Source organism: Notechis scutatus, chromosome 1 (genome assembly GCF_049901735.1).
Source record: "Notechis scutatus isolate UNSWTSFEM ecotype Mainland chromosome 1, rNotScu1.2, whole genome shotgun sequence".
Classification (NCBI taxonomy): Eukaryota; Metazoa; Chordata; class Lepidosauria; order Squamata; family Elapidae; genus Notechis; species Notechis scutatus.
The window spans coordinates 290,975,704-290,992,688 of record NC_142009.1 but is presented as its reverse complement, the minus strand read 5'-3'; the positions used below and the strand labels follow the sequence as shown (position 1 = coordinate 290,992,688).

General features: G+C 37.6%; 1 protein-coding gene across 3 annotated transcripts in view; it reads left to right on the top strand.

Annotated features, from left to right (window-relative positions):
• Nucleotides 1-16,985, top strand: part of LTBP2 (latent transforming growth factor beta binding protein 2) — a 104,134-nt gene that overhangs the window by 32,651 nt on the left and 54,498 nt on the right. For all 3 annotated transcript variants that reach the window (XM_026664433.2, XM_087951885.1, XM_087951886.1), the window contains exons 4-8: nucleotides 571-758; nucleotides 3,039-3,209; nucleotides 4,193-4,384; nucleotides 6,546-6,805; nucleotides 10,031-10,133. In XM_026664433.2, the coding sequence (XP_026520218.2) occupies nucleotides 571-758; nucleotides 3,039-3,209; nucleotides 4,193-4,384; nucleotides 6,546-6,805; nucleotides 10,031-10,133 (914 nt within the window). The remainder of the gene's footprint in view (nucleotides 1-570; nucleotides 759-3,038; nucleotides 3,210-4,192; nucleotides 4,385-6,545; nucleotides 6,806-10,030; nucleotides 10,134-16,985) is intronic.

The following is a 16,985-nucleotide window of genomic DNA, read 5'->3' as shown; positions in this document are numbered from 1 at the left end:
CAGAATAATCTACAAATACAATTAAAATAATACGTTGATGCAATAAAAAAGCTAGAACTCTACTATAATATAAAAATAATAAAAAGGGACAGAAATACAGTAAAGTGGATAAATATAATGAGTTTAAATGCCCAAGGGGAAAAAACTTGAAGCTGTCACTGAATTGTCGATAATGTTGGCACTAGTTATAGGAAAGTGGAGAATATTCCACATCTGGTGATCACAAATCAGAAAGCACTATTTTCTTTATTAGTACATAAGGTGCCCATGATCAATGAGAAAAATGTTTCTTAACAATTTAACCTCTGATATGTGGAGAGGTTCTTGTCCAAAAACTTTTATTTTATTTTGAAATGATGTTACTTGATGGAAGTGTGGGCAATATTTAAGTTATGGGAAGAGTCAAACGGTTGTTATTCTCAAAAGCATGTTAAAAGAGCCTCTTGGCTTACCTTTCTCAGTTTTTTACCTTTCTCTCTACAGGCAGGCTTTAAACTCACAACCAAGGAAGACATTCAATGGGTACATTAACATTCAACACAAATATTAACTTAGGTTTCATCTTCACAGGGTTCAAAACAGAAGCAGCTCCCTTGTTACTTCTCAGTCATATACTGGAACATCGCGCACAGTCCGACGCTATCCAGCTGTAAATCATGATCATCTAACTTCCAATATACTTCCCAATGGGAATGGATTTGAACAGAGCAGTACTGGGCCACAAATGGTATATCAGGAACCTGTTTTGTCTCCTTGGGGTAAGATCTGAGTAATAACATGTTCTTTTTGTTTAGTTTTGTTTTTACAGAGAAAAGGCCCTAGATGGAGGATTTAGGAGAAGTGGACCTTTATTACACTGGGTGTAGACATTTTGGGATTTCATAGCCAGCACTCTCTTCTTCTCCTTCTCCTTCTCCTTTTCTTTCTCCTTCTGCCATATCTATTGTCGGACGTTGGTGATCATGCTGGTGATCATGCTGGTTTTTATCAACAGCTGCACAAAAAAGTGTTGTTGAGTTTTGTCCAAACCAGATTTTGAAGCCATGATGTTCTTCTTCTGCCTGGACTTCATTTGCCTTCAATCTTTGCTTGGGGGATTAAGTGACGTATGCCATATTTTTCTGTGTGTCATATCACATGTCCAAAATATTCTAAATTTTTGCTTTTTTATGGTTTTGATGAATTCCCTTGGCTTTCCCAAGTGGCTTATCACCTCCTCATTTCTGATTTTGTCAACCCGACTTATACATAACAGCCACCTGTAAATCCACATTTCAAATGCTTCTAGTCTCTTAAAGTGACTTTCTGTCAGAGACCAGCTCTCCACTCCATAGAGCCAAATAAAAAAGATGTAGCATCTGACAAGCCTGATTTTAAATCTTAAGCTTAAGCAATCCCTGCAAGTCTATAATGAATAAGACTTTACATCATTAGTGATTTTTCAAAGATATGTGAGACTGAGACAATAATGCTGCCTATATTTTGTTACCCTTCATTACTTTCCTGTTTCTCTTAGCTGAATTATGCTGTCTGAAAAATAAAGCATATATTTTTTTATTTTCATTTTTATTCAGATGAAAGTGCAGACTACAGAGCAATTCATTATTAATTTATAGAGGGTAGCTTCTAATATCACACAGGCAGGTTTGTCTTTCATGTAAACAAATATTTCATATCCATCTAATTTGCCTTCTTCACCCTCTGGATGAAGACCCTCTAATTTACTCTGGAAATTTCTAAAAAATTGGGGGAGAACAGAGTGTTCCTGTGGAAAATGAAATCTGTTCTGGCAGACAAACCCAGAGAGCATCTTGGAGCTTAAGTTCTTCAGATCTGGAGTCATTCCACTTTTTCTTTCTCTTCATTCCTAAATATGTGAAGTTAATGTGATGAGTATTGAGGAGAAACAAGAACGTATTTTGTAAATGTTCAGATGGAACATTGTTTTTCATCAATTCCAAATTGTTATAAAAGAACTGATTTTTCCACAGGAACATATTCACCCTTAATCCATCACCCCTGTCCACCAATATACCATCAAACATTTTGGATTTTTTCCCCTTTCTCCTTGCTATTGAGTGGACTAGATTTTACATTCTACTCCTGGTCTGTGTATTGTCTCTCTTGTACTATATCAGCCTCTTCTTTCTCAGTCTGAACTTGAATTGAACAATGAACAGAATTTCTCTTGTTTTCTGAAGCATTGCTCTCCCTTAATCTTAGTTGATTGTTCTCATTTTGACTTCCTCTTTTCTTGGTTGGAGGAGTAAAGGATGACTACCTACAGTAGTCATGTTTGTTGAGATATGTGGAAAGTGGCATTGCAATCATAGATTATTATTATAACAAAACGTATTCTGAGGATGGAGTTCTTGGTCTCCTCTCATTGCCCATAAAAAGGGAGAGGGGAGACAAAAAAATAAAGGAGAAAATAATATATTAGCTTTTAAACATGTACATTGTCAAGTGTACTTTTGTTTAAGGTATTTTATCTGGACCTTTTTGAACTCTTATCAGATTAAATCTTTCAATCATGTTCTGTTCGTTCATGTAAACCACAAATCCTGTTGTCTGATATAGACTTTTTTTCTATATGATTCCTATAAAAATCACCCTTTTAAAGTTTATTAATATGAGACTTCATTTAAAAAGTACTATGTAGAAAAATATTGCCCCTTCTATAATCCTAATTTGAAATAAATGGGATTATGCAATTTAAATAGGAAGCAACCTCTCCCATTGAAGTGGCCAGTTTTCCCACTTGGGTTGTCTTGTCATTATAGCAGGAAATAAAGAATTAAAGCCATTCTTGTCTGCTGTGCTAAGGTTTTATGTAATTCTCTAGGTTTATTTTTGAAGAATAATAAACATTGCTTAAGCTTCAGGCCACATAATAAAGTAATATTTAATTTGCTTGAATCTGAGAGGATTATAACATACAGTATAATCAGAAGAGTTAATAGACTGCATGCCGGTCCCCCAAACAAGTTGCTTAGACGTAACATTTTATTCTGTGATGTCTTTTCTTTCTCTTTCAGGAGCAGACCTGACTGAAAAAATCAGGAAGATAAAAATAGTGTTCACTCCAACAATCTGTAAACAAACATGTCACAATGGTCACTGCTACAATAATTGTGAGAAAGGAGACACTACCACCCTATATAGCCAGAGCGGACATGACCACGACCCCAAATCTGGTTTCCGTATTTGTGAGTCTTCCTAAATATGTGACCCCTTATTTTCCCTCTTATTATCTACAGAAGCAGAAAAGAAACAACTTTCTGTGAAGCCTGTTCTACCCTCTTAGAGATAATAGGCCAGTCTAAGTTATCATTTATTGTCGTTGTCCTATTCTTTTTATAAGAATATCACTATTCCGATATTCACAACCTCATAGCTTTAAGAGGTGTGACTCCAACTCCCAGAATTCCCTCAGCCAGCGTACCATAGGTATCCTATCCATGATGCAGTAGAGACTTTACAGTGCTTTACAGCCCTCTCTAAGTGGTTTGCAGAGTCAGCATGTTGCTCCCAAACAATCTGGGTCCTCATTTTACTGGGTCCACCTCAGAAGGATGGAAGGCTGAGTCAACCTTGAGTCTGGTGAGATTTGAACTGCCAAATTGAACTGCCAAATTGTCAGCAGAAGTAGCCTGCAGTACTGCATTCTAACCACCGTGCCACCAAATAGCAGAATTTTACTTAGAATAAAAGGAGCCCAATGCTTGCTTTCTGTAACTGATTTTATTCATTTATTTATTTATTTATTTATTTATTTATTTATTTATTTATTTGCCTTTCATCTCACCTAGAGACCACTCTGGGCAGCTTACAGTTTCTATCATTTATCTCCTGATTTCAGTAACAGTATAAATTGTACAATAAAACTAACATTGGTTATATTTTATATTCAATTATTTTTCAATTATTTTCTTCCATATTTATAACTTTCTCTACAGCAGATATGATATAATTCAGTGTGTTAACATAGGGGAGAAGATTTTTCATACTCATTAGATGTAAGGCCAAGTTGTCAATTCAATTCCTCTCGTATCCTTTCCAGGTGGGAGTTACTGAGGTGCACACATTGGCTATGTCTATTCTTTCCCAATAACATTGCTCCTGACTCATCTGCATTTGAAGCAAACATTCATACATTTTTCTCAATGCATTCAATTTATTTTCTTTACAGATTTCTGCCAGATTCCATGTTTAAATGGAGGGCGTTGCGTGGGCAGGGATGAATGTTGGTGCCCATCGAACTCTACAGGAAAGTTTTGCCATCTACCAGCTTTAAAAGCAGAAAGGAAACAAATTCCAAATAGCCTGGCAAGCAGCTCTGTGAAGCATTCTATGTATACCCTTCCTCTGTCCAATCAACTTGGTAAGCATTAATTGCATGACTTCTCACTTCTTAGGTTAGACATAGTAGTCACCTGTCTAAGATTCTTGATATAAGAGGTCTAAGTTCTGCTTTTGCTGCTGTGCAGACATTTATAACAGACAACAGATAATCAGAGTTGGAAGGGACCTTATAGGTCATCTAGTCCAACACCACCACCACCACCCCAAGCAGGAGACTCTACACCATTTCTGACAGATGGGAATCCAATCTCTTCATGAAAGTCTCAAGTGATGGTGCTCCCAACTTCCGAGGGAAAGCTGTTCCATTGGTGGATTGTTCTCACTGTCAGAATGTTTCTCCTTATTTCCAGGTTAAATCTCTCCTTGTTCACTTTCCATCCATTATTCCTTGTCTGGCCTACAGGTGCTTTAGAAAATAGCTTGAGCCCTTCCTCTCTGTGGCAGCCCCTCAAATATTGGAAGATTGCTATCATGTCTCCCCTGATCTTTCTCTTTACTAGACTAGCCATGCCCAGTTCATATGTTTTAGTCTCCAGTCCCCTAATCATCCTGGTTGCTCTTCTCTGTACTTTTTCTAGAGCCTCAACATCTTTTTTATAATGTGGTAACCAAAACTGGATGCAGTACTCTAAGTGTGGTCTTACTAAGGCTTTACAGAGTGGTATTAGTACCTCACTTGATCTTGATTGTATCCCTCTGCTTTTTTGACTACTAGTTTACTGGTCATACTTGAAATAGAATGTATGCAATTTATAAATATATACGGTGTCATGCACGGACATTATTAACAAACTTCCCAATTGTAAACTTTTGCTGATACAAAAAAACTTGCCCAACCCAGAAAATGGGAAAAAGTCAACTTCCCCCTCTCCCTCCCTCTCCATCTCCTCTCTCTCTCTCTCTCTCCCCCCTACCACTTAAGAGTTTTTAAACCAACTAGAAAAAAAATCTATCTTGGAACTCATCTATTTCAATAAGCCGTGTCAAAATGTAAATTCTTTTCTTTATTTCAAACTGGCACTGCTTTCTTGTTCTCAGTGTTTTGGGAACAGCAATAGAGTGTTCATTTTTTTTCTACGTTTTATTGTGTTTTATATCACCCACAATATAAACATAAACTGTCCAGAGTTGTTTAAATGTAGAAATCATAAATAACTAAATAAATATTAGGTTGTTAAGGACATTGTTTATCTGCACCTGTACTCTTTTCTTACCTGTGCACTCCATCCTCTTGTTTGGCAGTGTTTATGAATATACGCACATAAAATATGGTTTTCTCACCCGCATAAACAAAATCATTGTTTAAAATCGCAGCTGAAATTCTGAAACAGAGATCGTTTTAGAAAGTACATATGGCTGTGTGCAATGTTTTTCTTTCATGACTGTGTGCAGTGTTTTTCTCTAATACCTGAATTCCAGAAGTCTGGCGTATAAAAAGTAGGATTGTACAAGACATTTCAAATTCAAAACAGTTGTTTCAGATTTGAAATGGTTTGTTCTGAGCATTCTGGAGGAGCTTCAAGCTAAATTAAATACAGCATGTGTTCATCTGTAAGGATAAGATGCAAGGGGAGAATCAGGGAGGAAAAGCAAACCTCATTGCTGATGTTGAACACCAGTGTCTCATGGAATTAAGTGACATGTCACATTCAGAGGAGTTAGATTGATTATCTTCACACAGAATGACAGCATAATTTGGAGACCCCATAACTGTATAATAAGTCATCTGCATTGCAAATCAGAACATCCATCTAACCCAGCTCCAGTTATATGGACTGTAATTTATAACAGTCTCCCCCAGAATGTCACTTTCCAGATGTGTTGCAACACTCAAAATTGTTGATCTGTATGTAATCACCACAATACGTTGCCCTGATAGTTATTTATCAGTTGTGACAGTCACCATTTGTTGCTGTTTCCTTAGGGCTTTATTATAAACCAGATGTTATTTCACTTGCTTATATATTGTAAGCCTTATGTGATTATTGCTGTTTTTTCAGGGGGAGGCACATACTGTTTGATTTGAAAAATGCTATGGTTTTCTGAGATTAGAATGGATGCTAAAATTGTTCTTTGATTGATACCAGCCATTTTAGTTACCTTTTAAGAAATTTTCATGATGGCTTTTCCTAGAAAGAAAAGTCAAGTTTCTAATGATAATTTTCAACATTTTCTTTCAGCTTCAATGTACCCTTCCCTGGTGAATGTGCATATTAACCATCCCCCAGAAGCCACCGTGCAGATCCATCAGGTGGCGAGAGTGAAGAGTGACTCAGAGCAATCAGAAGAGAACAGTGTGGAAAGTGTACAAATACCCCAGCTTCCAATGGCCTCCCATTACAATAATAATGCCACCCCAAACAACAATGTTGAAAGCAACCAGCAACAGAGGTCCCAGGGCTTCTTGGGAAAATGTTACCTGGAGACAGTACATGGAAAGGTTGGGAACAACTCTGTCTTTCTGGGTTTTATGTGAACATAAAGTTCTTCCATGGTGCTCAAGATGTAGCTTTAACCTATGCAATCTCATGTCTTAGTCTTGGTAGATGGACTGATTTATTTGTGGTCAAGTTATCAGAATGGAATTACTGAAAATATGATGTATCATTTTCAGTGTTGGAGAGTTCCACTGCTGAAGAACTTTGAGGGAGCTTTTTTCCCATTGGGAACTTTGTCTTATGGTCTCCTGGCCTCAGTATAGACATTTTCCCCTTATCCTCCACAAAATTGGAACCATAGCTTAAGAATGTCACACAGCACCTTAGCCACCCATTTATACTCTTCCCACAGGATGAAGAGACCTCACTGCTGAAATCCATTGGCAAAATATATAATTATTGGCAGTGCTTTTTGTAAAAAAAAAAAAAAAGGATTTCTATTAGGATGGGAGGGGAAGAGCTGGTTTCAGCTTCTTTTGGTAGGGAGGCATTAAGGGAGCAGGAAATTATTGAGGGGGGGAAGTCAGGGTCTTGATTTGGGGCTGCTTTTCATTTGAGGTGAATGCAGGGGAGGAATTCCATATACCAACGCTCCACATTTAAAAAAGGCAAGTCCACACTTATATTCAACTGCAGCCTCTGTGAAGAAAATAGCTGAGGCATGGCAAACCGCTCTGCCGCGTGAATCAGCTGTGCTCTAAACAAAGGCATAAAGCACAGGAAAGAGCAGAGGTGGGCAGGCGGGCCCACTTCCTTGTTGCAGTGAACCGGTTTGGAGCGAGCTGAACATCGGAACAAGGGGTTCTCCTGAACCAGTCCGAACCGGTAGAATTCCACCCCTGGGTGAATGGGAATAGAAGCTATTTGGCCCATTTTTACTCTACTTCTCTAATCCAAATGACAAAAGTAGATTTAAAAATTCTACTTTGCTCTTTTCTTCAGAGTCATTGTAGCCTCCTACCACCTATAAGAAGCCCCTAAAATAATACTCATCATTGTGCCATAAAGATTAATTCATCACATCATGGCAACATGATGGTCTTTATACTGTGGGAGAAGACCATTATAGGACAAAGCCACAAGGGCAGCTATGTCTCAATTTAGATAAATAGAGAATGTTGGGTAATTGGGAATAAAGAAAAACAGAATAGCTTCATGTGATAGAAGCAATTAAAGAAGAGAATAAAATATTAGTTGTGTGTTTCCCAGCTGAAGAAATGAATCAAGGACTGTTTTTGCCTAGCGTGTCCCAGGCTGGAAATGATTTCTTTTCCCCATCTGAGAAGACAGGAATCACTGCAAAAAAAGCAAACCCAGAGTGTCAACACTGGTGTAGAAAAAAGTCTTGCATCGAATTATTGGATTGTAGGTCTGGAAGGGATCTATCTATTGATTCATTTTTTAAAATGTCTAATTAGATAAATTAGATAAATTAAAACATTTTTTTTTTGCAGTGCAGCAGCAACTTAAAACCAAGGTGGTATGCTGCAATTGCTTTCATTTGCACCTTACTATAGCACAAAGTGGTGGCTTGAATTGGAGAAACCACAAAAGGACTGTAATGTGCCTTTTTAAGGAGCATTCGCATTGCAGCTTCTTACATTCTTGTTTGATAATGTCACAGTGCATGACATTGAAATGTCTAAGTATTCGACAGGTGCGTTCTGTTTCCCCTGAAGATTTTGAATGCAGAGTAGGAAACTAATTTGGTAGATTCAGTAGTGTGAAATCCTTGAAGCAGTTTGCAGTTGCTCAAGCAGCACTTTTCATTAATAAATAAAATAAAGATGATTCAGGCAGACCTAAAGTGCAATCATCTTGAATTCAAACATTTTCTTCAAGTCTTTATTGTTCTCTGTCTGACCCAATATACATTCAAGAAATCTAGGTCTAAAGGTTGCCCTTTTTAAAGCTATTCTGTTGTCAGTAAATCATAGATAAAATGCTTGGAAAAAATTTCTTACTTGGGAAACAAATAACATTATGCTAATTTCCCTTGTAGCTTCTTGGGAAACTACGTCCATGTAATTGAAACAATAATCTCTCTTTCTCCCTCCCTCCCTCCCTTTTAAAAAAACAGCAGAACAATTATATGAGAAAAGATTTAGTTATTCTGTTATACAGTTATTTAATTGGAGCAAAAAAATAATCAGAGCAGAAAGCATTTTTGTCTTCAGATTCAATCTGATGCCAAATTTATTGAAATGTGATCCGTGGGCCCATGGCCATTTGGGGTGGGATGGATTACTGCTAGTGTTGGCTTGTTGATTGCAGCTGCTCAGTTCTAAGGAGGAAAACTACAATCCAGAGGGCTTTTGGGACAGGAATAAATCAATGAAAAATCCTTGACACATATGTCCCCACTTGGTAATATATTTCAGTCTGGGAATAGACGTTTATTTTATTTTATCCAAAGGCTTAGCCTGATTATATCATTTTAAACATGATGATTAATGGTCCATTGATCAACAGCTCATACCTAATATTAATTCCTTGACTTTTCAAGGAACAAAGAGAAAGATGAGTTTTCATTTTCATGCGTGAGAGATTATTTACTCTTTTAAAAGATATTGTTGGCTCTGAGAAGTTTCTTTTTTAGCTAGTGTTGGAGTTTATATCATCTCTTTGTAACTATGAGCAAATGGCAAAGGGAAAGGTGCCTGTGACTGTCTCTTACCTGGCCTATTGTTAATTAAATGAGACTATGTTTAACATACAAATAGAATTTCCTGTCCATCTCTTTTTCTTTCTTTCTTCTCTTCAAAATGTGATTTAAATTATTTAAATTAACTTTATTACTTAAAGTTATTTAACTTTATTTATTAAATTTATTGTAAATTTAAAGTAAGTTTTTCTATCTTCATGTTTTTCTTAATAAATCTAACTTCTGTCCCAAATATGGCAAATGTCTGTTAACATTCAAATTGTAGCTGAGCTAAGTCCATGCACTGCATTCAGGCAACTACATTATGACCTTTTTATGTTTTAATGGAACATCACACTTAATAACACAATGTTCTTTCACTACCCTACTTATCTTAAGGAGTATATCTTTTAACAAGGGTTCCTGCTAATTCAGCATCTCTACCATGCTCTCTGCTTTCCACAGAAAATCATGCTTTTGTGAGTCTTTCCTCTACCTCCACCATGTTTTTTTCCCCCCAGATTTTCTTGGTTCCTTGAATTTGGGAGTGATGAGATTCTAATGTCACTTTTTTAATCTTCAGTGTGCTGATCCGTTGTCTGGTCTGGCAAGGTATGAGGATTGCTGTGGAAGTGTGGGGGCCTTTTGGGGTCTCAGCAGATGCATTCCATGCCCAGTGAAACCAGGTAATGCTGTCTAAAGAGAATATTTCTAGCCCAGATTTCCTCCAGATATGATGGAATAAAATTCCCACAATTGTCAGCCAACAATAGCACATGGGTGTCAAACTCAATTTCATTGAGGGCCGCATCAGGGTTGTGTTTGACCTGGGGGGGGGGCATGGCCAGGGTGGGTGTGACCAGCTCGATATAACTCATGTCTGGGGCACCTATGGTGGCCCAAGTGCTCTGCCAGTGAAAACGGGCTCCTGAGCTCCATTTTCCACTGCAACGGCCTCCTGCAACTCTCTGCCAGTGAAAATGGAGCTCAGGAGCTGGTCCTTTTCTGTTTCCAGGTCAGTCTCACAGGCCAGATCTAAGCACCCCATAGGCCGTATCCGGCCCCTGGGCCTTGAGTTTGATCTAGCACACCTGGAGGGCATTTTGTTGGGTAAGGCTATCACTAGTCTCTATTAGATCTTTTGTAATATGATCATGTGATGCCTAATGTAAACCCATCTGCTATAGGAATTTGGCAGATCTGGATGTTTTAAGGACACTGATTCCTATTTGCATATGATGTTTTTTCTCTAAGTCCAGACAAATAGTATGCAATGTATTAGTTTTTCTGATGCCTGCTTGGCTACAGTGTTAATTTAGGTGACTTGGTTCCTGGCTCAGAGCTTTCAAGAATCCTTCCATACCATCTCCATAAAACCCACAGCTAATCACGATTTGAGTCAAAGGCATAAGTCAAGAGGAAACCGCAAAAACGTGACCATCATTTTAGAGATGTGGCTGCAGATTAGCTTATGAGGCTCATACTCAGCCTTTATGCATTATAGGCCTGCTTTAGATGAACTCTTGGCACAGATTTTGGAAATAGCAATACTTCAAACAATTGGCGTGACTGAGTCTAGATCCCATTCCAAAGACATAGAAATCTGGTTCTGTGTTTTCTTTTCCTGATGAAAAAGAATTGCAGGGGATAGTTTAGTTATTCTCAAAAATGCATGGCCTTCCAGTTGGATTATTACTTAGGCCAACTGGTAAATGTCTCCTTGGTGAGATGGGCAGCATAGAATTTTAATTAAATAAATGAAATTAATTAAAAAATAAATGGAAAGACTGATTAGGAATGTTATATATGCAAAAAAATAAAACATTTATTTTGTTAGACTTTGGGGGAAGGATCATAATAGGTGGTTGACATGAGTATCCGATCTTTTCTTTGATCCACACCATAGAAAGTGGAATGACCATGGTTATGAATGGGTGAATTCTGAGCACGCCTTTTGAAGACAATAAATGAGACCCTAGCACAGAAGATGCCCATTTAAAACAGACATAAGCTATGTCTCTGAGATCAGGCCACACACTTTGTATTTTATTATTGTACTTTATGTGCCAAGAGTCACAATAGCTAAGGATGTTTCGTAATGATGCTCATTTTGAGGAACTGTACTGCTTCTACAATTGCTGAGAATATATTACAGGCAAACAAGAAGGTTATGTCTAAGTTAAATTAAATGCCCTTGTCAATTGGCTGTGATAGAGTTAGGGATAGGGATACATAGAAAGACAGACAGACAGATATCAGGCATAATGAGTTTTATGGCACCAACTATAACTATAGTGCTTGGCTTCCTGACATCTCCCCAAAGTGGAGCACTCCCTATAATTTATCTTGAGTAGATCAAACTGATTTGAGTGAATTCCAATGAGAGAATGCAATCCTGTAGAAAACTAGATGCCAAGCCATGTAAGGCTTTATAGGCAAATAACAGCACTTTAATTTGCCCCAAGAAATCTGTTGCCAACCAATGCAGGGACCAGAATATTGGTGCACCAACAAACACCAGTCAGCATATGAACCATTGCACGTTGAACCAAATGTAGCTTCTGAGTGATCTTCAAAGGCTGTCTCATGTAGAGTGTGTGGCAGTAATCTAACAAGTGCAAAAACCAAGCAAGTTCTTTCTATTCTAGCTAGTGGCACACCAACCAAGCTGGAGAAAGATTCCACTGGCCAGGCCTTCACCTGTTCTAGTAGCAGGAACTATGAATTCAGGAGAACCCTCAGGTCATGAACCAGTTCCTTCAGGGTTTATGAAACTCACTTAAGAGACATCTCTGGAATAGGCAGAGAACCTCAATGGACCAATTTTAACTCCATCTTACTGGGATTCAATTTAAGCCTGTTCTCTCCCATTCAGTCCTTCATAGCTCCAGGCATCAGAACAGGATTTCAACAGCATCGCGGATGACAAATACCTGTCAAACTTGCTATTATTAATGGCTGTACGTTTTAGAATGCCAACTGGCTAGCACTGCCACAACATTCCTCCAGTCATAGAATCCATTGAAAGTAGGATAGGCAACATTTGAGGATTTGGAGGGTGCAACTCTTTTGGGGGGTACAACCTTTTTGAGAGCACAGGAATCCATCTGGTGGTGCTATGCTGTGGCTAGAAGGAGTAAGGCTGATTCCCGCCCCTGCCCCCGCCCCCCATATCTTTTGGCTTTGGACAGGAAAGAAGATATGAGTGGGAACACAATATTTTCTGGAAGCAAACTTTTCTCATTCCTATCTTAAAATTACCCAGGGGCTAAAAAAAACCCACACATCTGACTGAGTCAGATTATTTCACTCCAAAAATTCAGTGGGTTTTTTGGGGGGGTGCTGGGTTGTCTACCTATGATTTCAGCACTCATTCGTGCCGTAAAGTTCTTATTTGCCTTCCTATTACTCTAGTCAATTTTATTAGACTTTTTGAAGATTTTCAGACAAATGATAAATAATTCCAGCTTTTTCAAGTGTTCCATTTTTTTCAAACAGAAAAAAAATGCTGTGTATTGGAATGGATAGTTTTGGACAGGGTATTCAATGCATTCTGTGAATGAACCTCCCTCTGAGTTAATCTAAGTTGGCAAATAGCTGGCAGATTGCCCAGACAAGGTCAGAATCATTGAGGAATGCTGAACACTCTTATAGTGGTCATGCCAAACATTGTGGTTGAATGGAAAATATTATGAAACCCCAAATACTTGCCCATCTATGAAAAATAATAATAAAATAACTCTAATAAAGGCATGAAAATAGTTATTGAAACCTCTGAAAGAAATGCTTCCAATGAATGTCATAGTGGTACCCCAGAGACTGTGTATTCAAGCTGAGCATGTTGAAAGTATGTTCCCGTTTAAATGGGAAAAAGAACTGGTTTCATTGAAATGGAATTTATGTAGAGCATTTCATTAAAAATGTATGTATAGGAACTTTTTCACCAAGTAGAATTCCAGAATGATTTAAGAGTGGGTTACTTATATATTTTTTTGAAAAATCCCTAAAGATTTGAAAGACATTTTACTACTCTAAAAAGTTAGCAAAGTCTCTGTATTAATGTGCAGTTATTGTATTGACTTTCTTTATGAGACTTTTCTAGTGAAGAGCAGTTGGAAATATTGCACTAATTGTTCTTCATTGTAAAAAAGAGTAACCAAGCAATTCTAATTGCTTAAGTAGATTCTCAATTGTGTAATTGTTTGAATGAAACAACTGAACTTATTCCAAACACTAGAATTTTTTTTTGAAGTGTGCTCTTGATATTATGTAACAAGAAACTTATACAGTATGCTGTAATAGAATTATACTGATGGGTCTAAAAGAATCCACCCCAACTTTTATTTCTCCAAATGTTCACACAACCATCTTTCATAAAGTTACTAGGTATTTAAACAGTTTTACATCAGTTGTGAATTTAAAGCAGTGCTTTTTGAAACATTTAAAGCACTTTAATTCACGAGCATAGCACTATTTTGATAAAATGTTTAACTGACTGACTGAAAGCCATTCAAATGAGGATTCCTTCCAGGAAAAAAGAAAAAAGCATTAGCCTCATATGCTTTGTGTACAGCAAACTAAATTGTTAAAAGGGGATTTGCTGTAGTGGAAGTGGTGGAACTGGTGGGGCAAGTGGTGACAAACATACCCCCAAGAAATCATGTTGGACCCCATCTGATGAATTGATCTCAAGCATATAGCTATTTCAACATGCAGCTTTGTAAATCTGCATGGTGTTTGTAGGTATTCATTATTCATATTAATAAATATGTTCAGGCTTCTGTTACCCCTCAAGCCATATTCTTTTATACACAGCTGCATTTAATTATATCATATAAGGTACTTGGAGCATTGTATCAGACATATAGCCTAATATCTTACACATCAAAGAGTGTGGCTAGTAACAAATATGTTTGCAAACCAGTCCTTATAATTGAGAACTTGACACCCTGAAAGATCCGGAGGAATGGCTGACATTCAAGCAACATCTTAGATTCTTTGAAAGTTAGCAGAAATAAAATCTTCATACTCACTTCAGAGTTTGCATACAGGTAGAGTTAAAGTATTTCCTGATAATCTGCAGACGAATTCTCTAAGAAGTCTGCCCTAAGAAAATTTAACTGCAGAAAGTTTACCAAAATAAGGTTTCCGACTCCTTCCTTCATTCTATGTCCACCAGTGTCCCTAACAATTGTATCCAGATGCTCCTGTACAACATGGGAGGAATCTTTGAGACTGCTGTATGTCCAATGAATGTCCCCAGATTCTCTATTTTTAATCAAGAGGTCTCCAGGGAACTTTGGATCTGCCATATACTCACGAGAGTTTGTTAAGATTCTGAGGATGACATCAGGAATGGAAAGATTTTTTTTTCTGTTAAGTTTATTTAAGTGGCTTAGCCTTGGATCTAAGTATCTGTGATACAATTATTTTATTTTGTGCTGTTTACAGACTAGAGAGATCCATTGCTTTATTTCAATGAATGAGAAACTCAAGAGGATCAACAACTTTGCAAAGAATACTGCTGGGGTTAACATAATATTATATTATTTAATGTTTCACAATTTAAAATGAAGATGTTTATGGTCTTTTGCTTTTAGAGTGGATTCACATACAGCCAAACAGGGGCCTGGTATAGACTTAGAACCTCCATTGGAATTGCTCAGACAAAGGAAAAGAGAGAGAGAAAAGCATCAAAATGTTACCGGAGATGCAGGGGTCATTAGTTATTTGAAATAATTGACATGACAGTTTGGGGGAAGTACAGTAAAAAAAGAATGACTCAGAACAATCTAAGGTGAGGGTTGTTGTAATCACTGTAAATGTCAGTAGATGAAAGAGGGATCCATTACAAGGGGGGGAAAACAAATTCATTAACTTCAGATTCTAGATAGGTGATGAGTGCAGTTGTCTAAAAATTTTTATGGAAGCTTGAAACCCAATATGATATACTTTGACTTTCCAGTGAATAATATTCTTCCTACACATTTAGAAAATATTTTTAATTTTTTGTTAATATTTTAACAGTTTGACTGGCCATTGTGATAAAACATGTCTCCTGTTTATGTTTCAGAACAGATATCTTTATTCTAGGGGCATATATGCATCTGATCTCCCAATAGTTTGACAGATCTTTTATCTGAAAAAAAACTGCTGTTTTTTGCAGAATAACAAGATGCTGAATTGATCTGGGGGAAACAGAATGTTATCCAGAAAGTTAGGAGACATCATGGTTTTTGGTCACCTGCAGATCATTAGAACTTAAAACAAAGCATAAAGTATTGCATTCTGACAGTTGATCAAGACATGGGGTGTCAAACTCAATTTTTATTGAGGGCTGCATCAGGATTGTGTTTGACCTTGGGGGGCTGGGGTGGGTGTGGCCAGCTCAACGTCACTTGTGTCGGGGGTGCCTGTGGCGGCCCGAGCGCTCTGCCAGCAAAAACAAGCTCTCAAGCTCCGTTTTTAGCTGCAACAGCCTCCTACAACCCTCTGCCAGCGAAAACAGAGCTCAGGAGGACTGCATGCTCCATTTTCACTGGCAGAGGCACCATGGGCCAGTCCTTCACTGTTTCCAGGTCGGCCCCACAGGCCAGATCTAAGCACCTTGAGTTTGATGGGCCTTGATTACACCATTTAGTCAAATCTTTAGGCAATTCTGATACTCCACTTTCTTCCAAGGAGGGATTTTTCAGCTGCCTGTTAGTCTAAACCACACTTAGTCTTTCTGGAGAAAATTATAAACAGAATAAAAAATGCTAACTCTTTTGGCTGCATTTATGAGTCTGGTCACTAGCTATGTCTGTCAGAGCATCTGACTTATTTTCTTTAAGTGACTTAGTTCTCTTTCCCAGTTCTGAGAATCACTCCAACAGATGATTGATTATGTGCCATTAAGTAGAATTTTAACATCCAGGGATTCACTCTGACAAGGTTTTAGTGGCTTTACTCTGTCTGAACCAGCTTTGAGTAATTGATGATACTTTTATGGAAGGAAATAATTCCACAGTAATGGTAAAATTTGGATATTGCTCTAGATTAGAAGTGCACAACGTGTGTTCAAGGGCAATGAATAAGTTAAAATATAAAATGAGTGGCACTTTTGGTCCATTTGCTCCGTTTCTTTTTTTTTAAGCCTGTATAAAGTTGTACAATACCAATACTTTTGCTTCAGGCATTTTGGTTGTCGGTGCTACTATATAGAGAGAGCTGCTCCAAATTATGTTTGAAGTTCATCCTGACAAAATAAATCTGGTCACTTTGGAAAGATAATCTTGAAGGCACTGGCAAATATTTACTTTGTAAATCATTATAGTCAAATCTCATTTTCTGGTGGGTGTTCAAGGTAAACATGTAGTGGAATGTGCCAAACAATCATAATGTCAGCCTTGTTAGGTGGACTAGACCAGGAAGGCTAAAATTATTTTTATTGAGATTGGCTATAATAGCAGACTGTTCCAAGCCTGAGTGTTCTCTACCTCCCTCTGCATATTTCAGTGAAAGTATTTTTCTTTACTTTCCCAAACATAGTCCATTTC